Source organism: Oncorhynchus gorbuscha, linkage group LG18, assembly GCF_021184085.1.
Source record: "Oncorhynchus gorbuscha isolate QuinsamMale2020 ecotype Even-year linkage group LG18, OgorEven_v1.0, whole genome shotgun sequence".
NCBI classification, from domain to species: Eukaryota; Metazoa; Chordata; class Actinopteri; order Salmoniformes; family Salmonidae; genus Oncorhynchus; species Oncorhynchus gorbuscha.
In genome coordinates this window covers 24,712,550-24,730,076 of record NC_060190.1, presented here as the reverse complement: position 1 = coordinate 24,730,076, position 17,527 = coordinate 24,712,550, and the positions used below count along the sequence as shown (strand labels likewise).

The window sequence follows — 17,527 nt, the reverse complement described above, 5'->3', positions numbered from 1 at the left end:
AATTGCGCACAAGGCACTTTGAACATGATTGGTGGGTGGTATATAGACAGCCGTATGTGACATGGTTTGTACAAGAGGAATATATGCATGCAGCAATGGCATCTGTTGATATCGGGGAAACATGTTGAGCTAAAACATTGACTGTCTCTGGAAAGAAGGCTGCGGTCTTTGATATAGTATTGGAATTACCAAAAATAGTATGATCTGAATTGATGGCAATGTCGATACTATACTGCATGATGGGATACATTTTGAGCTGTTTTGGTCCAGTCACATGGGGTTCATCTCAATAGTCTGTGAAGGTCCCTTCATCTCTCCTCGCCTTTATCTGCGTTGATCTGAAAACACAGGATAGGTGAATTCAAGGTGATGGATTCCCACCGGCAGCTTCATGCCACCTTGTCTAGTTTGTAGCAGTGCAGATGAAGGCGAGGAGAGGAAGCCACTCTAGACTATTGAGATGCAAACCTCGCACAGCACAATTCAAAGCATTGTTCTTTCAGTCCCACTCTAGCTGAGCAACATTCTATGTCTCTAAAGTAATGGACTTGGAAAGCGTTTTCCCCTTTTCTCGCGTCACGTCCAAACATTTTGCCTTTCATCTCCAAGTTCAACGTGGCCACTTTAATCAATGCCTATTTACCCCGAGTCATTCAGCCACTTATCTCCCTCTGAAACCAATTTCTTCCCTTTCTCTCTCTCTCTCTCTTTCTCTCTCTCTCTCTCTCTCACTCTCTTTTCCCATTCTTTTGAACCGGCTGACAACAACCTTGTCAAAATATGTACGGCATATCGCGGGTGTTGCCGGCGAGTGTTGTGGATGCAGTTGCCCGGGCAACGTGGTGGTGCAAAGCGGAATACAGAAAAAAGCGCTTTGCTTTTTTCTTTTTTCCTTCCCTTCTTCCCCCGTACACCTTTCAGCGGAGCCCTGGAAGACGGGGCGTTTTAAATTGCTTCTTACGAGACAGCAGGGATGTGCTCGCGGAAAAGCATCCTTGCTTATTTTCCCTTCCACTTAGTTCCCCCTCAGCTGCTGTCGTCTCTCTAGTATTTTTTTATCCCTCTTTCCTCTCAATTTCTTGTCCATAACAGATGGGATTTATGTATGAAATAGTCGTTGTGTAGGGTAGTTAAGTATGTGCACTCATCACACACACGCATGCACACACCATGTGTACGCACACGCGCCATACGTGTGCATCGATTTCGCATACATTCTACAGAATCTTGCAAACACACACACACACACACACACACACACACACACACACACACACACACACACACACACACACACACACACACACACACACACACACACACACACACACACACACACACACACACACACACACACACACACACACACACACATACATGCATCCTAATATATATATAATATATATAATATATGCACACTCACAGGAACACTCACGTTATGCAGATGTTCAAACACGGCAGGCTTCTGCTGTCTGCTTTGCCAACACTAAAACATTTCATCAGAGGAGATGGAAGTAGAGTGCAAAGTTTGTCCAACTAACCCGAACCGCAAAACTTTCGTAATACAGCACAGCTGGCTAGGTGTCTGAGAGGGTTGCATCATCTAGGGATGACCGGGTGTTCTCTGGGCCTCTGCCACTCCAGATCAGTCAGGGAGAGAGAGAGCAGAGAGAGGTCTTTGAAGCCAGAGCTCTGTGAAAGTCTGTCTGACGAAACCCCCGTCTGAAAACCTGAAAGCACTGGGGCTCTCTGCAGTGTGTGTGTGTGTGTGTGTGTGTGTGTGTGTGTGTGTGTGTGTGTGTGTGTGTGTGTGTGTGTGTGTGTGTGTGTGTGTGCGTGTGCGTGTGCGCGTGTGCGTGTGCGTGTGTGTGTGCGCGTGAGCGTGACATACTCTTCCCTTCATGTCAAATACACACATCACCCGGTGACATACTATATGATACTTTATTGTCCATTGTTTTTATTTATTTAATTGAACCTTTATTTAACTAGGCAAGTCTGTGAATAACAAATTCTTATTTACAATGACGGCCTATGTTCCTTCATGTAACACACTCTCCCTCTGCCCTTCCAGGCGGAGTGCCAGGGAGATAGTGTGTGTGACGCCGGCGGGTCTGACTCCCGGCGGTACCCCCGTCATGGTGGACATCAACTCAGCTGAGCTCAGGAACCCAGAGGTCAAGTTCAACTACACCGAGGACCCCACCATCCTCAAGATAGAACCTGACTGGACCATTGCAAGGTGAGTGGGAACTGGGCCTGTACTGACAAAGCATCTGAGACAAGTGCTGGTCTAGGATCTGTCTATATAATCATTATGATCTTAGATGCAACGCTGATCCTAGATCAGCACTCCTACTCAGTGGACACAGGCCCTGGTCTAAAACTTTGTTTTTTTGTTTTTTTGCTTTAGATCTTTTGATGGACAGTTTGTATTTTAGTTGTATTTGGAGATCTGAGAGGATCGGTGTAAGGCAAGAAATGTGGCACTAGCGCCCTCTTGCAACTATGTTGCTTAGACCGATCCAGTCGTCTCAGATTTTACACAAGTGCACAGCGGGTAGGGGTTGATTTGGGATTGGGCATTAGTCTTAGCACTGAGCCAAGTATGCTGTAGGCACACTTCAGTTTCACACACAGTATCGAGTGACATCAAACACGCAGGCGCTGGTATTTTTTACCACACTTATTTTCCCCCTGAAAACGGGTACAACAGCAAATCTTCGTAGAAAAGGGACTCGAAAGCCGCTGGTAGCTTGTGTTGCAGTCGACGCAAAGACTGTATAAATATTGTCTGACTTATTCAAATGAGACAATAGAGTGAGCCAGTTTGCCACAGGAATATTTCTGAACAAACACGAGCTGTGTACAGAGCAGGAAGTGGATTCCAGTGCAAAACGGGCTTGAAAGAATGACCTAGAAAAACCGAGTTGGTGCTCATTGCTCAGGCAAGCAGGCAGATAGCACACTTGATGCTCCCTAAATAGTAACGTGGCCTAATGTCTTTCTGGAACACCTTCTATAGGTCACCTGTCTTGTAATGCATTATAAAGACATTACATGGTATTTATTGTAAGGGACATTTCAACACTTTTCAAGTCGACACTCAATTATTTTTCAAGTGACCCCTGATGTCATCATAAGAAGTCCTTTTCCTTGTGTATATATTTGACTTCATGTAGAACATTTCAATTTTCACACATTTAGAAGCTGGTAGGGTGCTGCTGGACATTTTTTTTTTTTAAGTGGTCAAATGCCCCTTTAATATGCATTTATAGTCTCTTATGAGGACCCATAGAAGATTGAAAAGCAAGTTCAATGGAGAGTGGATCCGGGTGAGGAAACAATGAGCAACAAATTGATAAACCTAAAATGGCGACCATGGAGAAGTATGCACAAAGTGTTTAAGTGCTTCCATTCAGCCACCGGATGATTGGCAGGTGCATTTCAAGGGCACCCCAAACAGACACGGTGCCGTCAGACCGAAAAATGTCCGCCAGTCGCTAGGGGGAACGGGACAAACCACTACGGAGACATCACGAGGGGAAAGTAGAGGTGAAAATAGGCGAAGCGTTTTTAAAATCTCCGTAGGGGCCGGAGAGACGGTCGGCAGACTCGACACACGACCGAGGTGCGAGAAGGCGAGCGGGTCTCATTTGGAACGGAGGTGTGAAAGGAAGGAGTGGAGACGTAGAAAGGAGGATGAAAACGTGTTAGCGTCGCTGGCGCTAGCCTCAGGAGAGAACGTGACCCCACTTGGCTCGCTCGTTATTTGGTGTTTTTCTCACCGCTCCCGGAGGATTGGCTGTTTCTCCTCCCGGCCAATCATGACGTGTGTACCTCGCAAAAGCACATTTGTTGCCGCATCCTCTACGGCAACCTTTTTCACACGCCCGCAACAAACAACAAAGGTGGTTTCCGACACACGTTCACCACAAGGCGTTGGTTAAACATATCGAGGGTCGACACAACTCACTTGTTACTTTTCAGCTTGTGCTGGCACACTGACAGTTTCCCTGTGCGAACCACGCAGTGACTAAACGGCACAGCGGCAATGTCACATAGGAATGGGTTTCACAACGTCACCTGGAATCAGTACACGTTGCAATCAATAGAAGTCAACTCCTACCAAGTGCCACTCTTGGTTACCCCACACCATCTTGCAGCCTCTTGAGTGGTGTTTCCATCGACCCCTTTGTCTGTAACAAGTATTTGCTTTAGTGTCTTTACACAGATGAGCAGGTGGGCCTCGGGTAGGTTGGCTTGCATGCTTACTGATTCAAACTTGTCACATTGCGTCATGTCACTCTGGTTTAGGGAGGTCAGCTCTCCTGTGGTTGAGAGGGGAGTGTCTGGTGGGGACGTGGCTCTTGCCCATGTTACCCTTGTCCTTATGGGTAATTGTCAGGTGAATTGAAAAAAGTCAAATGGTGAAAGGTTCAGAGAGCCAGCAGTTCCACAGTCTGGGTCAGGGCTGGGCGATATGGAATGAATGCAATATTCTAAATGCCTGTTTCACAGAATCAAGTTTTTTTTCCATTTTTTTTAAGCGTTTATGTCCGCTTGTTCTCATATGTTGTCTTTTTTTGTCTCGTTCGCTTCTTCTGTGCTGTGCACCTTCTCATTTACACCAGAGATCGGTATATAATGATGAGATGCTCATGGTTCTGCCTTAACAATGGGAGTCATTGTCCCAGAGATGACAAGCTTAGGTTCAAAATAAGCGCATAGAAATGTATTGGGCTTATTTTGGACAGATTTTGGCAAGAGCGCTCCTCTTTCTCCCAAGCCCCTCTCCCTACCACTTACAACAACAAAGGTGAGAGATCACTTCTTCCTCTCTGACAAACGGTTTATACTCGTAATTTGAGGTTTGGTCCAACAGAATCGCTCATATGCATACCAAAACGCATGGAGACATTATTTTACTATAATAGAGGAGAAGAGGACCTTTCGAACCATACACGGTTTATGTTTGAACTCTAGTTTTGAGCAGAGCAGACACTACTAAAACGGATGTGCCAATGAACGCTCATTCTGGAAAATGAATGCTCAGTTTGTCGCGCACGCGCATTAGGGTACCACGTCTTGCTAGTAGCATTTTAGTCAAATAAAGATGACTATTCTAGCTGTCTAGACTCTTTTATAAATGTGCAATAAGCATAAAACAAATATGTGAGGAATTGGCAACTCGTTCATTGTGAGGAATAAGGTGGGCCACTTGATGTCTTGAAAAAGAGGAGAGTGGAGACGTAGAGAGAGTGGAGCCGCAGACTCTCCGATGCAATAATTGAATAACCTGACGTTTCGACAGACAAGCTGTCTTCAATCAATCAAATGTATTTGTCAAGCCCAGCCTAAAACCCCAAAAACAGCAAGCAATGCTGATGTAGAAGCACGGTGGCCAGGGAAAATATACCTAGAAAGAAACCTAGACAGGAACCAGGCTCTGAGGGGTGACCAATCCTCTCTTCTGGCTGCCAAGATATTCATAGATGACCAGCTGGGTCAAATAATAATAATCACAGTGGTTGTCGAGGGTGCAACAGGTCAGCACCTCCAGGAGTAAATGTCAGTTGGCTTTTCATAGTCGAGCATTCAGAGTTAGAGACAGACGGTGCGGTAGAGAGAGAGAGAGAGAGTTGAAAACAGCAGGTCGGGGACAAGGTAGCACATCTGGTGAACAGGTCAGGGTTCCATAGCCACAGGCAGAACAGTTGAAACTGGAGCAGCAGCACGACTAGGTGGACTGGGGTATAATGACAAACACTGCGGGTCACTAGTTTATATAGTGTCAAAGGACACACACAGGTGTCTGTAATCATGGCCGGGTGTGGCTTGATATCATTGGTTCATTTTCAGATATAAATAGATCATACAGAAACATGAGTGGATAGCAAAGCAACAATATGGCTACATGGGCCTACAAACATTTACAATGAATAGCAAAGTCACAATAATCACAAGAATGGCATCAGAGTCTATGTTGAGACCGAGGGGAGCAAGGGTCTTTAAATGAAAGATTTGAACAAATTGTCAAGGTCACCCCCTCTCCTAGGGAGGGTGACGTGTTCAATGCCGATATAACTTAGGGGTGGTGGTCTGCAACAGGATGCGGCATGTTTTTTGCCCCTAATGTACTCAGGTGCTCCGAGATTCGTGCTTCCCGGAATTCCCGCTTCCTTTTGCCAACATAATTTTTACCACAAGGACAAGTTTTATGAGATTAATAACTGCCTTTTAGTGGAGCAAGTGATGGCTCCAGTTTCCCTGTTTGGGGGTGTTTAAAGGATCTACATTTATAAGTGCCACTGCATTGAGCGCCGCCGTTACACTTGCAGTTTCCATCCGCTAGAGGCACAAATAGATGTTGTGCAGGTTATGTTGGGGTGGTAAATCAGAGTTTACCAATTGATCTCTGAGATTTCTGCACCGCGAGAATACGACCAAGGGGAGGGTCCGAAAACACATATTGTCATCAGATCTTAGAATGTGCCAACGTTTGAACGATTCCCTTAATTTGTTCAGAGCACTTTGAATAGCGGGTAGTGATTTCAACATTTGAACAAAGGGAACAAACAGTTGGAGGTTACTGAAGTTTGTGTTCATAACATTGCCCTGTTTTACCTCGATGGAGAATTTATTTGACTAAATAGATAAATACAACAGTTAAAGCCCGGACATGAACCAAAAGGCTAAAACAAGGGTTAAAAAGTATAGAGCATTAAATCTAGCCAACCTGCTCTCCTCTAACCTTGCTTTCCACCCCAACTGCCTCTCTCCCCCAAACACACATGCACCTGTATTCAATCAAGTCAAATTGGTGGGAGGGGCTTACCATACACAATTAGCAAATCCTGATTCTAAACACATTTCTTTAACACACTTAACTGCTGCAGGGGAAATGGTGGGGGAAAAAAACATGTCAACTATGGCAGGATATGAATTATGAGTGAAAAACAGGGCCCTTCAACAGAAACATTTAACACGCACACACTGGGGAATATATGCCATCTTCACACAGACGACGATTAAAATCGGGTGTCTTAGTGCTGGGCTGAAACAAAAGCCTGCACGTCCAGTACCTCTCCAGTACCTGAAATGGACGATATCATTTTGGGTTTTAGACATTTGGAGGTGGTTCATTGATAACCTAACAACTCTCACTAAATTATTCCGCTGCTCTGTCGTTCACTACATACTTTAGTCTGAGACTGCCATCATTGAAGTTGTTTGTGACGAGTGGTATTGTAAAAAATAACATAAAGTCATCAGCGATTAGATCGTCTCTAAACCAATCAGAGTATCAAAGCCAATGACAAACTGCCACTTTACCCACGTGTGTTCTGGCTCTGGCCCAACTAATCGGTGTTTCTGGACCAATTAGACGGCCCCGGATGTGTTCGCGTTCGACGAAGGGTCAGGGAGGTACTCAGATCCAGACTCATTGCAGAGAATAGCCATGGGCAATAGCTTAGCGTTTGGCCGGAGCAAGGAGTCTGGGTAGCCGGGCAAGTACATTGAGGTAATAATCTGGTATTTTGGTCCCTTCCCTGAAGCTATTCGAGTTTAAACAAGCTTTTAATATGCAAGTGCCTTAGCGTTGCCATCATTACCTCTGATGGAGTGCGTGAAACGGCTCACGTACTCTACGGTGTCGAGGACTCATTAACATTAATGCCAGAACTGGGTGGCCTTTTTCACTTTGACAAAAAATGTGATGTATCAGGCAACCGTGTGGTTCTCTGGAAGATGTGGTTCTCTGGAAGATGTGGTTCTCTGGAAGATGTGGTTCTCTGGAAGATGTGGTTCTCTGGAAGATGTGGTTCTCTGGAAGATGTGGTTCTCTGGAAGATGTGGTTCTCTGGAAGATGTGGTTCTCTGGAAGATGTGGTCTGCGTCCCAAATGGGACCCTATTCCCTTCATAAAGCACTACTTTTTTACCAGAGGCCTTTCAGCCATGGTATGCTTGTTATGGCCTTTTTTTGCAAGATATCAGGGAAGATATCACTGGGTATAACTGCAAGATATTAGTTAAAAAATTGCGTGTTACAGTGGATGGAGGTTTCAGGGGTAATTGGTGTCCCTCTCCCTAATTCTTTGTCTTCATCACAAATGGCACCTTATTCCCTATATCCCCCGTTCGTAGCTCGCGGACAACGATGCGGGCCCAGAACGGGGTCAATATGGGCCTCTGGTCCCGGGAAAAATAATAATAAATACACAAATCCACAGGCTTTGACCCCTGTTATCATATAAACACGCATAAGCCATGGAAGAATTTGCAGAATTGCAGGAAATTAGCTTTAATATTTTCTCTCCATCAAGAGGGGTGTGAACAGTTTGGGGTTGCGAGGTGGGGGTTTGTTACTACGCCGATAAATGACAACATCCACCCAGACCTTTGCCACCTAGGAAATTTGTGTGACCGGACCTTCTCAAATAGTACTCGAGTGCCCCTGCTCTATAGAGTGCACAAGTTTAGACCGGATCCCTTGGGCCCATTTTGGACTCACCCTCTACCTTCTGCAATATTAGAAGAAAAAAAACACAAAGTGCCCTTATTCAATATTTTGATGTGAACGGGATTATTGCTTTGTTATTGTAGTGTATAAGTGTGTATGTGCTGTTATGGGTTTTGTTGCTGACGGTTTCCTCTTTTTCAGTGGCGGGACTCTGTTGACCATCACTGGGACCAACCTGGCTACCATCAAAGAGCCCAAGATGAGAGCCAAGTACGGGAAAGCCCAATCTGTCAACGTGAGTACTACTGACCCAACACGCATACATACATACTGCACACATGCACCGTCCTGTAGAACTAACCTAGTGAGAACACACAATTCAGTCCCATTCAAAATCCTACATTGCCTAACCTAAACCTAACCTTATAACGCTAACCCTAACCCTTAATCTAACACTAATTCTAACCCTAACCCTAAACCCCCTAGAAATAGCATTTGACCTTGTGGGGACTAACAATGTCCCCAGTTGGTCAAATGAGTGTTTGTTTACTATTCTTGTTGGGACTTCCGGTATAGTGCGTGAGTATAGTTAAACATGTGTGCGCACATACACACACACACACCTGACCCGGTGATCAACCAGCCCCGGGCCTATTTATGGGTGTGTGTTTTTGGTGGTGAATCTCCATTTAGCAGGTTAACCTTTTTGAAATGTCAACCAGCAATAAACCTGGGCTGTCTGGCAAATCCCTCCATCCTTCCTTCACCTAGCACCACAGGGCTAGGTTAACCTTTTCTCTTTCAGACTGCCCTCTCCATTCCTGTCTCTCTCTCTCTTTCTCTTTCTCTCTCTCTTTCTCTCTCTCTCTCTTTCTCTCTCTCTTTCTCTCTTTCTCTCTCTCTTTCTCTTTCTCTCTCTCTTTCTCTTTCTCTCTCTCTCTGTCTCTCTCCTCTCTGTCTCTCTCTGTCTCTCTCTGTCTCTCCTCTCTCTCTCTGTGTCTCTCTCTCTCTCTGTCTCTCTCTGTGTCTCTCTCTCTCTCTGTCTCTCTCTGTGTCTCTCTGTCTCTCTCTGTCTCTCTGTCTCTCTGTCTCTCTCTGTCTCTCTGTCTCTCCGTCTCTCTCTGTGTCTCTCTCTCTCTCTTTCTCTCTCTCTCTCTTTCTCTCTCTCTGTCTCTCTCTCTCTCTCTCTCTCTCTCTCTCTCTCTGTCTCTCTCTGTCTCTCTCTGTCTCTCCTCTCTCTCTCTGTGTCTCTCTCTCTCTCTGTCTCTCTCTGTCTCTCTCTCTCTCTCTCTCTCACTCTCTTGTCTCTGTCACTCTCTGTGACTCTCTGTGTCTCTCTGTCTCTCTCTCTCTCTCTCTGTCTCTCTCTGTCTCTCTCTCTCTCTCTCTGTGTCTCTCTGTCACTCTCTGTGTCTCTCTGTCACTCTCTGTGTCTCTCTGTCACTCTCTGTGTCTCTCTGTCACTCTCTGTCACTCTCTGTGTCTCTCTGTCACTCTCTGTGTCTCTCTGTGTGTCTCTGTGTGTCTCTGTCACTCTCTGTGACTCTCTGTCTCTCTCTGTCTGTCTCTCTCTCTCTCTCTCTCTGCACAACATATACCAGACCAAAACAAAGTGTATTTTACTGCTTTTTCCCTCTTCCCTGTCACCATTTTTATCCGTCTGCCCCGTGCAATTTCAGACCCCGCTAGCTAATGCACTGTGATTACTTGGCATGCCAGAGGGGGACTGGGTGGCGTGTTGTGGAAAAGTAGAGTGGTGAGGCGACTCAAACGTTTCCAAAGCGTGTGTTTAGGATTGTTTGTTAGCGTCAGTCTTGCTAACCCTTGTATATGCCCTTACTGTCTCAGTCGCTCTGCATTAATGGGAGCGGAGAATGTTTAGCCCACAGGGGCGAACAGCAGGAGATGATTTGGGCTTTTTTTGGTTCTTTGTTTTTGTTTACGTTCTTGTTTAGATTGTGGAAGCTATGAACCTCCACTGTCCTCTCTGAGCACTGATGTTACTCAGATGTTGTTTTGTCATGTGTTTTTGTTGACATATTTTTTTTTATACTTTAGTTATCTTTTTTTGGGGGGGGGCTAAATGTCAGTGTACTGTGACAGTCGCTTTGGATAAAAGCGTCTGCTAAATGGCATATATTATTATTATTATTATTATTACATAATGAACTTATCCACTTGTTCACTTTTTTTTTGTGTGTTTTTTCCTACATTTTGTTAGCAATTTGTATTTGTATTTATATTATGGAAGCTAACATTTAAATGTAATCGTATTTACGTGATGAACTTATCCATCCTCTCTCTCCTTCAGAACTGCACAGTGCTTAACAACACAGTGATGGTGTGTCTGGCGCCCTCTGTGGCCGTCTCGGAGAAGGGCTTCTCAGAGACGGGCAGCGGTCCCGACGAGATCGGCTTCATTATGGACGACGTGCGCGCCACACTGGTTGTCAACGAGACGTTCAGCTTCTACCCGGATCCTGTGATAGAGCCGCTTAGTCCCACGGGCCTGCTGGAGCTCAAACCCAGTTCCCCACTCATCCTCAAGGTGAGACTGATGGAGACTGGAGACCAGGGTGGGGGAGGAACTTCCAGGATTGTGGTGGTGGGGTGGGTGGGGTGGGGGGGGAGTCCTAGAGTGGAGTTGAGGGATTCTGAGGAAGCTACCAGTGTGGAGGAGTGTTATTGTGTGGAGCGTGGGGCCAAGTTTGGAGGAGCTTTAAAAATAGATTTTTAAAATCTCTCCCATTACACCGTATGAAGGCCTCCAGGTTCAATTGCAACCGTCAAATTGTAGACTTCAATCTCGCCCAACCGACTCAGGTTAGAAAAGAGTTAAAACTTCGCAACTGCGTCCAATATATTTTTAATTGCTCTTTCTCTTAAAACCTTCCATCAGAAATGGTTGTCCTACTTATTTGTTCCCTACCACCCTTTGAGCTATTGCCTTTCCAAAAGAACGCTTTGAGATCCGACATCACCTTAAAAGGCGCTACCTGCGCCGTCCCCTGCTGTGATAGGCCGAGAGCCCTTTGAAAGGTATCATCCAAATACAACGCAGATGTGCCACTTGCACCTGTTCCCCCGTCAGATAACGTCAGAGCAAGTTCACAGCCAAATGGTAACTTTATACCAGAGCCTTTGAATCCCTCTTGCGCTTATATACTGACTCGCTTATTTTGTCATCTCCCCTCTCTCCTTGAACTTCAAAGCCATTCCTCTGGAGAAAAAAAAACCTCCACCGTGGTACTGTATATCATGGATATTTTATATGAAATCAGCTTTATTTTCCTTATGGCCAATCAGAAACGAGCTGGGAAGTTGAGAAAATTGTGACCCTCACAGTTTAAATAAAGATTCCATAATGAACCCTTACAATCCTTTGATTGCTGCGTCTTCCGCTTCTCTGAGAAGCCGGAGGGGGGAGGGGGGGGGGGCGCACATTAAACTGGCATCATATTAAATAATTGTGGATAAATTAGATGTGCATCAGATTTTCCAAGCAATTAATTCCTCTCCCTGCAAAGCCTCGTGGGTAAGTGGGGGGGGACAGGCAGGCAGGCAGAGACGTGTGTTTTGGTGGGTTTATTTATCCCTCTAAATTGGTTCCCTCTCGGCCAATGAGACGCCGCGAAAGCCCCCGTCAGGCTCAACTAAACGCCACCAGAATCCCAGGTCCCCCTACGCTTGGTCTTGACTTTACTAAAGAACCGCCTGTGGCTAAGAAGACCTCGCTGCGGCATCTGTGGAGTTAGGACTTGATCATCAGAAATCACCCCCTTTCTATGTATGATTAAATAGGTATGCACGTGACTGACGGTTAGAGGTGAGAGGGTGTGTTCGCGTGCGTGTGTGTTGAGTTTGTGTTGTGTTGTGTGTGTGTGTGCGCACATGCGTTCCTATGCATTCTCCTGAGCTGTGTGTCTAACGTGGTGTGTGTCTGTCGCGTTCTCTCTCCTAGGGTAAGAACCTGATCCCGGCAGCCCCTGGTAACGCTCGTCTCAACTACACGGTCCTGATCGGAGAGACACCCTGTGTCCTCACCCTGTCAGAGAGCCAGCTGCTCTGTGAGTGGCCCAACCACACGGGAGAACACAAAGTCACCGTAAGTACTCTACTGAAGCCTCTTCGACTTTGGGTTGGGCTGTGTGGCGTCTTGTGCGTCACTGGATCGCACTGTGTCGCAATCACGTTTCATCTCTGGTTTATGGCTCGTCTCGGTTTTCCCTCTTTACGTCCTCTTTCTGTTCTATACTCTTTTAGTATCACATGACAGTCCGGTCTCCTCTTTTGTCATGTCCCTATCCCCCATCCCTCTATTCCTTCCTCTGTTCCCCTTGCCTGGATTCGGTTCAAAGGAAGAGTAGAAGAGATGGAGAGGGCATCAGAAGGATGGACCATTTTATTCTCGCCGTCTCTTCTATTCTTCTTTTGGACGACCGCTCTCTCTCTCGCTCTCTCTCCATTGCGTTGTTCTTTTTTTCCGTTCGCATACAAATCCACACACATTGAGGCTTCCGGTGGGTAACGTTGACTGTGTTCGTAGGCACGGCAACTTGATGAATTCAATTCTGAATTTGGCTGACAATTTCTGCAGGGATTTGCGTAGACATTGGTATCCGATGCAGCCCAGAAATGACGCATGGTCAAAGAGGTCCATGTCTATATTTTTTACAGTCCCTCGGTTGCATGTGGTGTTTGATCGATATCGGCCGGCAAATTACAATTCAAGGCCTATAGCGTTATGTTCTTGATTTGAAAGGGTTACCAAGGGTGCATCTCAATACACTTCATGTTTTTTCTAGACTCTCCTTGTCTCCTTTTCTTCTGCACTGATTACCACAATGTTGTGACAAGGAAAGGAATTGGAGCTGCATCTTTGTAGCCTAGTTTTTGAAAGTCATTTTACACTGAACAAAAATACAAATGCAACATGCAACAATTTCAAAGATTTTACTGAGTTACAGTTCACATAAGGAAATCAGTCCATTTAAATAAATGTATTAGGCCCTAATCTATGTACTTCACGAAACTGGGAATACAGATATGCATCTGTTGGTCACATATAACTTTCTTTTTAAAGGAAGGGACGTGGATCTGTATCTGGTGTGACCACCATTTGCCTTATACAGCACAACACATCTCCTTCACACAGAGTTGTATCAGACTGTTGATTTTAGCCTGTGGATGTTGTCCCACTCCTCTTCAATGGCTGTGCAAAGTTGCTGGATATTGGCGGGAACTGGAACATGCTGTTGTACACGTCGATCCAGAGCATCCCAAACATACTCAATGAGGTGACATGTCTGGTGAGTATACAGGCCATGGAAGAACTGGGACACTTTCAGCTTCAAGGAATTGTGTACAGATCCTTGCGAAACATGAGTTGATGGTGGCGGATGAACGGCACGACAACGGGCCTCAGGATCTTGTTACGGTATCTCTGTCCATCGATAAAATGCAATTGTGTTCTTTGTCCGTAGCTTATACCTGCCCGTACCATAACCCAACCGCCACCATGGGGGCGCTCTGTTTATAACGTTGACATCAGCAAACCACTTGCCCACACGATGCCATACGCTGTCTGCTATCTGCCCGTCACAGTTGAAAGAGGGATTCATTTGTGAAGAGCACACTTCTCCAGCGTGCCAGTGGCCATCGGCGAGGCAAACGCTGACCTTCGGTTACGGCGCTGAACTGCAGTCAGGTCATGACCCTGTGAGGACGACGAGCACGCAGATGAGCTTCCCTGAGACGGTTTTTGAAAGATTGTGCAGAAATTCTTTGGTTGTGCAAACCAACAGTTTCATCAGCTGTCTGGGTGACTGGTCTCAGACGATACCCCAGGTGAAGAAGCCGGATGTGGAGGTCCTGGGCTTGTAAGTGGTTACACGTGGTTTGCGGTTGTGATGCTAGTTGGACCTCCTGCCAAATACTCTAAAACGATTTTGGAGGCGGCTTATGGTAGGGAAATTCTCTGGCATCAGCTCTGGTGGACATTCCTGCAGTCAGCAGGCCAATTGCACGCTCCCTCAAAACTTGAGGCATCGGTGGCATTGTGGTGTGTGACAAAATTACACATTTTTGAGTGGCCTTTTATCGTCCCTAGGACAAGGTGCAGGTGTGTAATTATCAATGCTTTTGCTGAATCAGCTTCTTGATATGCCACACCTTTCGGGTGGATGAATTATTTTGGCAAATGAGAAATGCTCACTAACAGGGATGTAAACAAATTTGTGCACAACATTTGAGAGAAATAATATTTTTGCATGTGGAACATTTCTGGGATCTTCTATTTCAACTTATGAAACATGGGACCAACACTTTACATGTTGCGGTTTATATTTTTGTTCAGTGTAGTTGAAACTAGGGCTTGTGTAATTCACACTGTGCGAAGGTGAGACTATTTCTTCTAGCCCGGGCGTTGTGACAAGGAAACGTATTCAACTAGGTTTGGAATATGCTCACGCGCTATCACACACATACACCAGCTTTGTAGTGTAGCGCTCGTGTTACAGGCTTTGGTTTGTCAATTTCTGTTTTGAGGTTGGACTTGTACTCATCAGCACATAGGGCGCACCGATTGGTGTCGACTCATTAATCAGCATGTGTTGCACCTGTGCTGGTTGCCATCTTGTTAGTGTGAAGGTGTTTCACTTGTGCTGGCCCAGGTGCTATTTAAGAGTGGCTGGCCCAGTGCTCCTGTTGTCTTGAGTGAAGTGGAGGGTCAACACCTTTTAGTTGGCGCTCCCTATTTGATATCTCGAAAAACATTTCTTTGTCTGATTTCCAATATTTAGTTTTGCTCCACCTTTTTGGTTTGTTTCCTGTCTTTGTTTGGTGTGGGTTTGTCTTTTGTTTTCCTCGTCTTGGGAACATTTAGAGGGGCTCATGGTGTGTGTCTTTTGGGCTCATTTAGAGGGGCTCATGGTGTGTGTCTTTTGTTTTCCTCGTCTTGGGAACATTTAGAGGGGCTCAGTCTTGGGAACATTTAGAGGGGCTCATGGTGTGTGCCTTTTGTTTTTGTCTTGGGAACATTTAGAGGGGCTCATGGTGTGTGTCTTTTGTTTTCCTCGTCTTGGGAACATTTAGAGGGGCTCATGGTGTGTGTCTTTTGTTTTCCTCGTCTTGGGAACATTTAGAGGGGCTCATGGTGTGTGTCTTTTGTTTTCCTCGTCTTGGGAACATTTAGAGGGGCTCATGGTGTGTGTCTTTTGTTTTCCTCGTCTTGGGAACATTTAGAGGGGCTCTTTTGTTTTCCTCGTCTTGGGAACATTTAGAGGGGCTCATGGTGTGTGCCTTTTGTTTTCCTCGTCTTGGGAACATTTAGAGGGGCTCATGGTGTGTGCCTTTTGTTTTCCTCGTCTTGGGAACATTTAGAGGGGCTCATGGTGTGTGCCTTTTGCCTTGGGAACATTTAGAGGGGTGGTTTGCCTTTTGTTTTCCTCGTCTTGGGAACATTTAGAGGGGCTCATGGTGTGTGCCTTTTGTTTTCCTCGTCTTGGGAACATTTAGAGGGGCTCATGGTGTGTGTCTTTTAGGTTCCCGTTGTTGGACACCCTCAAGAGTGTCTTTCAAAACCCCTCCTAAACCCCCAGCTGTTTTGGTTGTTGGTCAGTGACTGTTAGTTTCCCACTTCTTTTTGAGTGACGGTTTTGGTTTTCTCGCTGGGGAACGTAACACTAGCATGTGTGACAGACACTGGGGTGTGAGAGAGACTCTATATGGCTTGTTGGGGTCTGCTTGTGCAAATTACGGCTGTTAAATGGACATTTCAAAAATGTACTTCGTATTTATAATCTCCAGCACCACCCCAACGTCAAAGTATATTTTTTCAAAAATACAAAAATACACAAAAAATAATCATTTAAAACATTTGCGCGTTTCTGTTTTGTAGTAAAAAATATAAAGATAAAAGTGTTTCCAATGACATCAACCAATTAGTAGGCAATGCCTATTCATAATTAGTTAACATCACACAATACACACCGATGATGTCATTGGAAACACTTATCTTTCTCTATTTTTTACTACAAAACAGAAACACTCAATCTTTTTTATTACATATGTTGATGGTGGTGCTGGAAATGATGAAAATGAAGTTGAAAAATATTGACATTTCCCTTTAACAGTTCCTCACTGTGAGAGAGTGTTGGGAGGTAATGAATAACTAGATGGAATTAGCAGCGACAAAGAGCTGGAAGTCCTGTGTGTGTGTGTGTGTGTGTGTGTGTGTGTGTGTGTGTGTGTGTGTGTGTGTGTGTGTGTGTGTGTGTGTGTGTGTGTGTGTGTGTGTGTGTGTGTGTGTGTGTGTGTGTGTGTGTGTGTGTGTGTGTGTGTGTGTGTGTACACTCTATTTCTGCTAAATGACATCTAATTCACCATATGACTGTGTTGAAATGTGTGTTTTAAAGGTATTGTCCTATGAAGAATCTAAAACCGTGTGTGTTTCACCCCCCCGAAGGTGCGCGTTGGGGGCTTTGAGTACTCCCCCGGTACCATCCAGATCTACTCTGACAGCCTGCTTACCCTGCCCGCCATCATCGGCATCGGAGGGGGTGGCGGCCTGCTCCTATTGGTCATCATCGCCGTGCTCATCGCCTACAAGAGGAAGTCGCGGGACGCCGACCGCACGCTGAAACGCCTGCAGCTCCAAATGGACAACCTGGAGTCCCGGGTGGCGCTGGAGTGCAAGGAAGGTAAAGCCACACCTGTCAATCAATTACATTAAATTCAATTAAATTCAACTTCATTGACCTTTTCAGGACGATGAGGCTAAGCAACAGCTGTCAATCAACAAAAAGTAGGCCAGGTTTCTCGCGACTTGAGGGGCTACTGCATTGGTGGTGCAGACATCTGTTCCAGCCCAGCACACGAACAGTCGCTGAATCGTGGTCTTCCTGAGGAGAATACAAAACAAATCGAAATAGGAGAGCGGCGTTCTAGAGGCAGAGCAGGACAAGCTCAATATCCATGTACTTCCTCTCCATCCAAAAACACACACACACACACAAAATGGCCCTCCCACGGGGTGCTGCTTGCTCTTGGTACCCATCCAGAA

At 45.6% G+C, this 17,527-nt stretch overlaps 1 protein-coding gene across 3 annotated transcripts in view; it reads left to right on the top strand.

Annotated features, from left to right (window-relative positions):
• Nucleotides 1-17,527, top strand: part of LOC124003403 (plexin-A1-like) — a 328,475-nt gene that overhangs the window by 285,393 nt on the left and 25,555 nt on the right. For all 3 annotated transcript variants that reach the window (XM_046311635.1, XM_046311638.1, XM_046311637.1), the window contains exons 16-20: nt 2,075-2,242; nt 8,668-8,761; nt 10,778-11,014; nt 12,428-12,571; nt 16,931-17,165. In XM_046311635.1, coding sequence (XP_046167591.1) covers nt 2,075-2,242; nt 8,668-8,761; nt 10,778-11,014; nt 12,428-12,571; nt 16,931-17,165 — 878 coding nt within the window. The remainder of the gene's footprint in view (nt 1-2,074; nt 2,243-8,667; nt 8,762-10,777; nt 11,015-12,427; nt 12,572-16,930; nt 17,166-17,527) is intronic.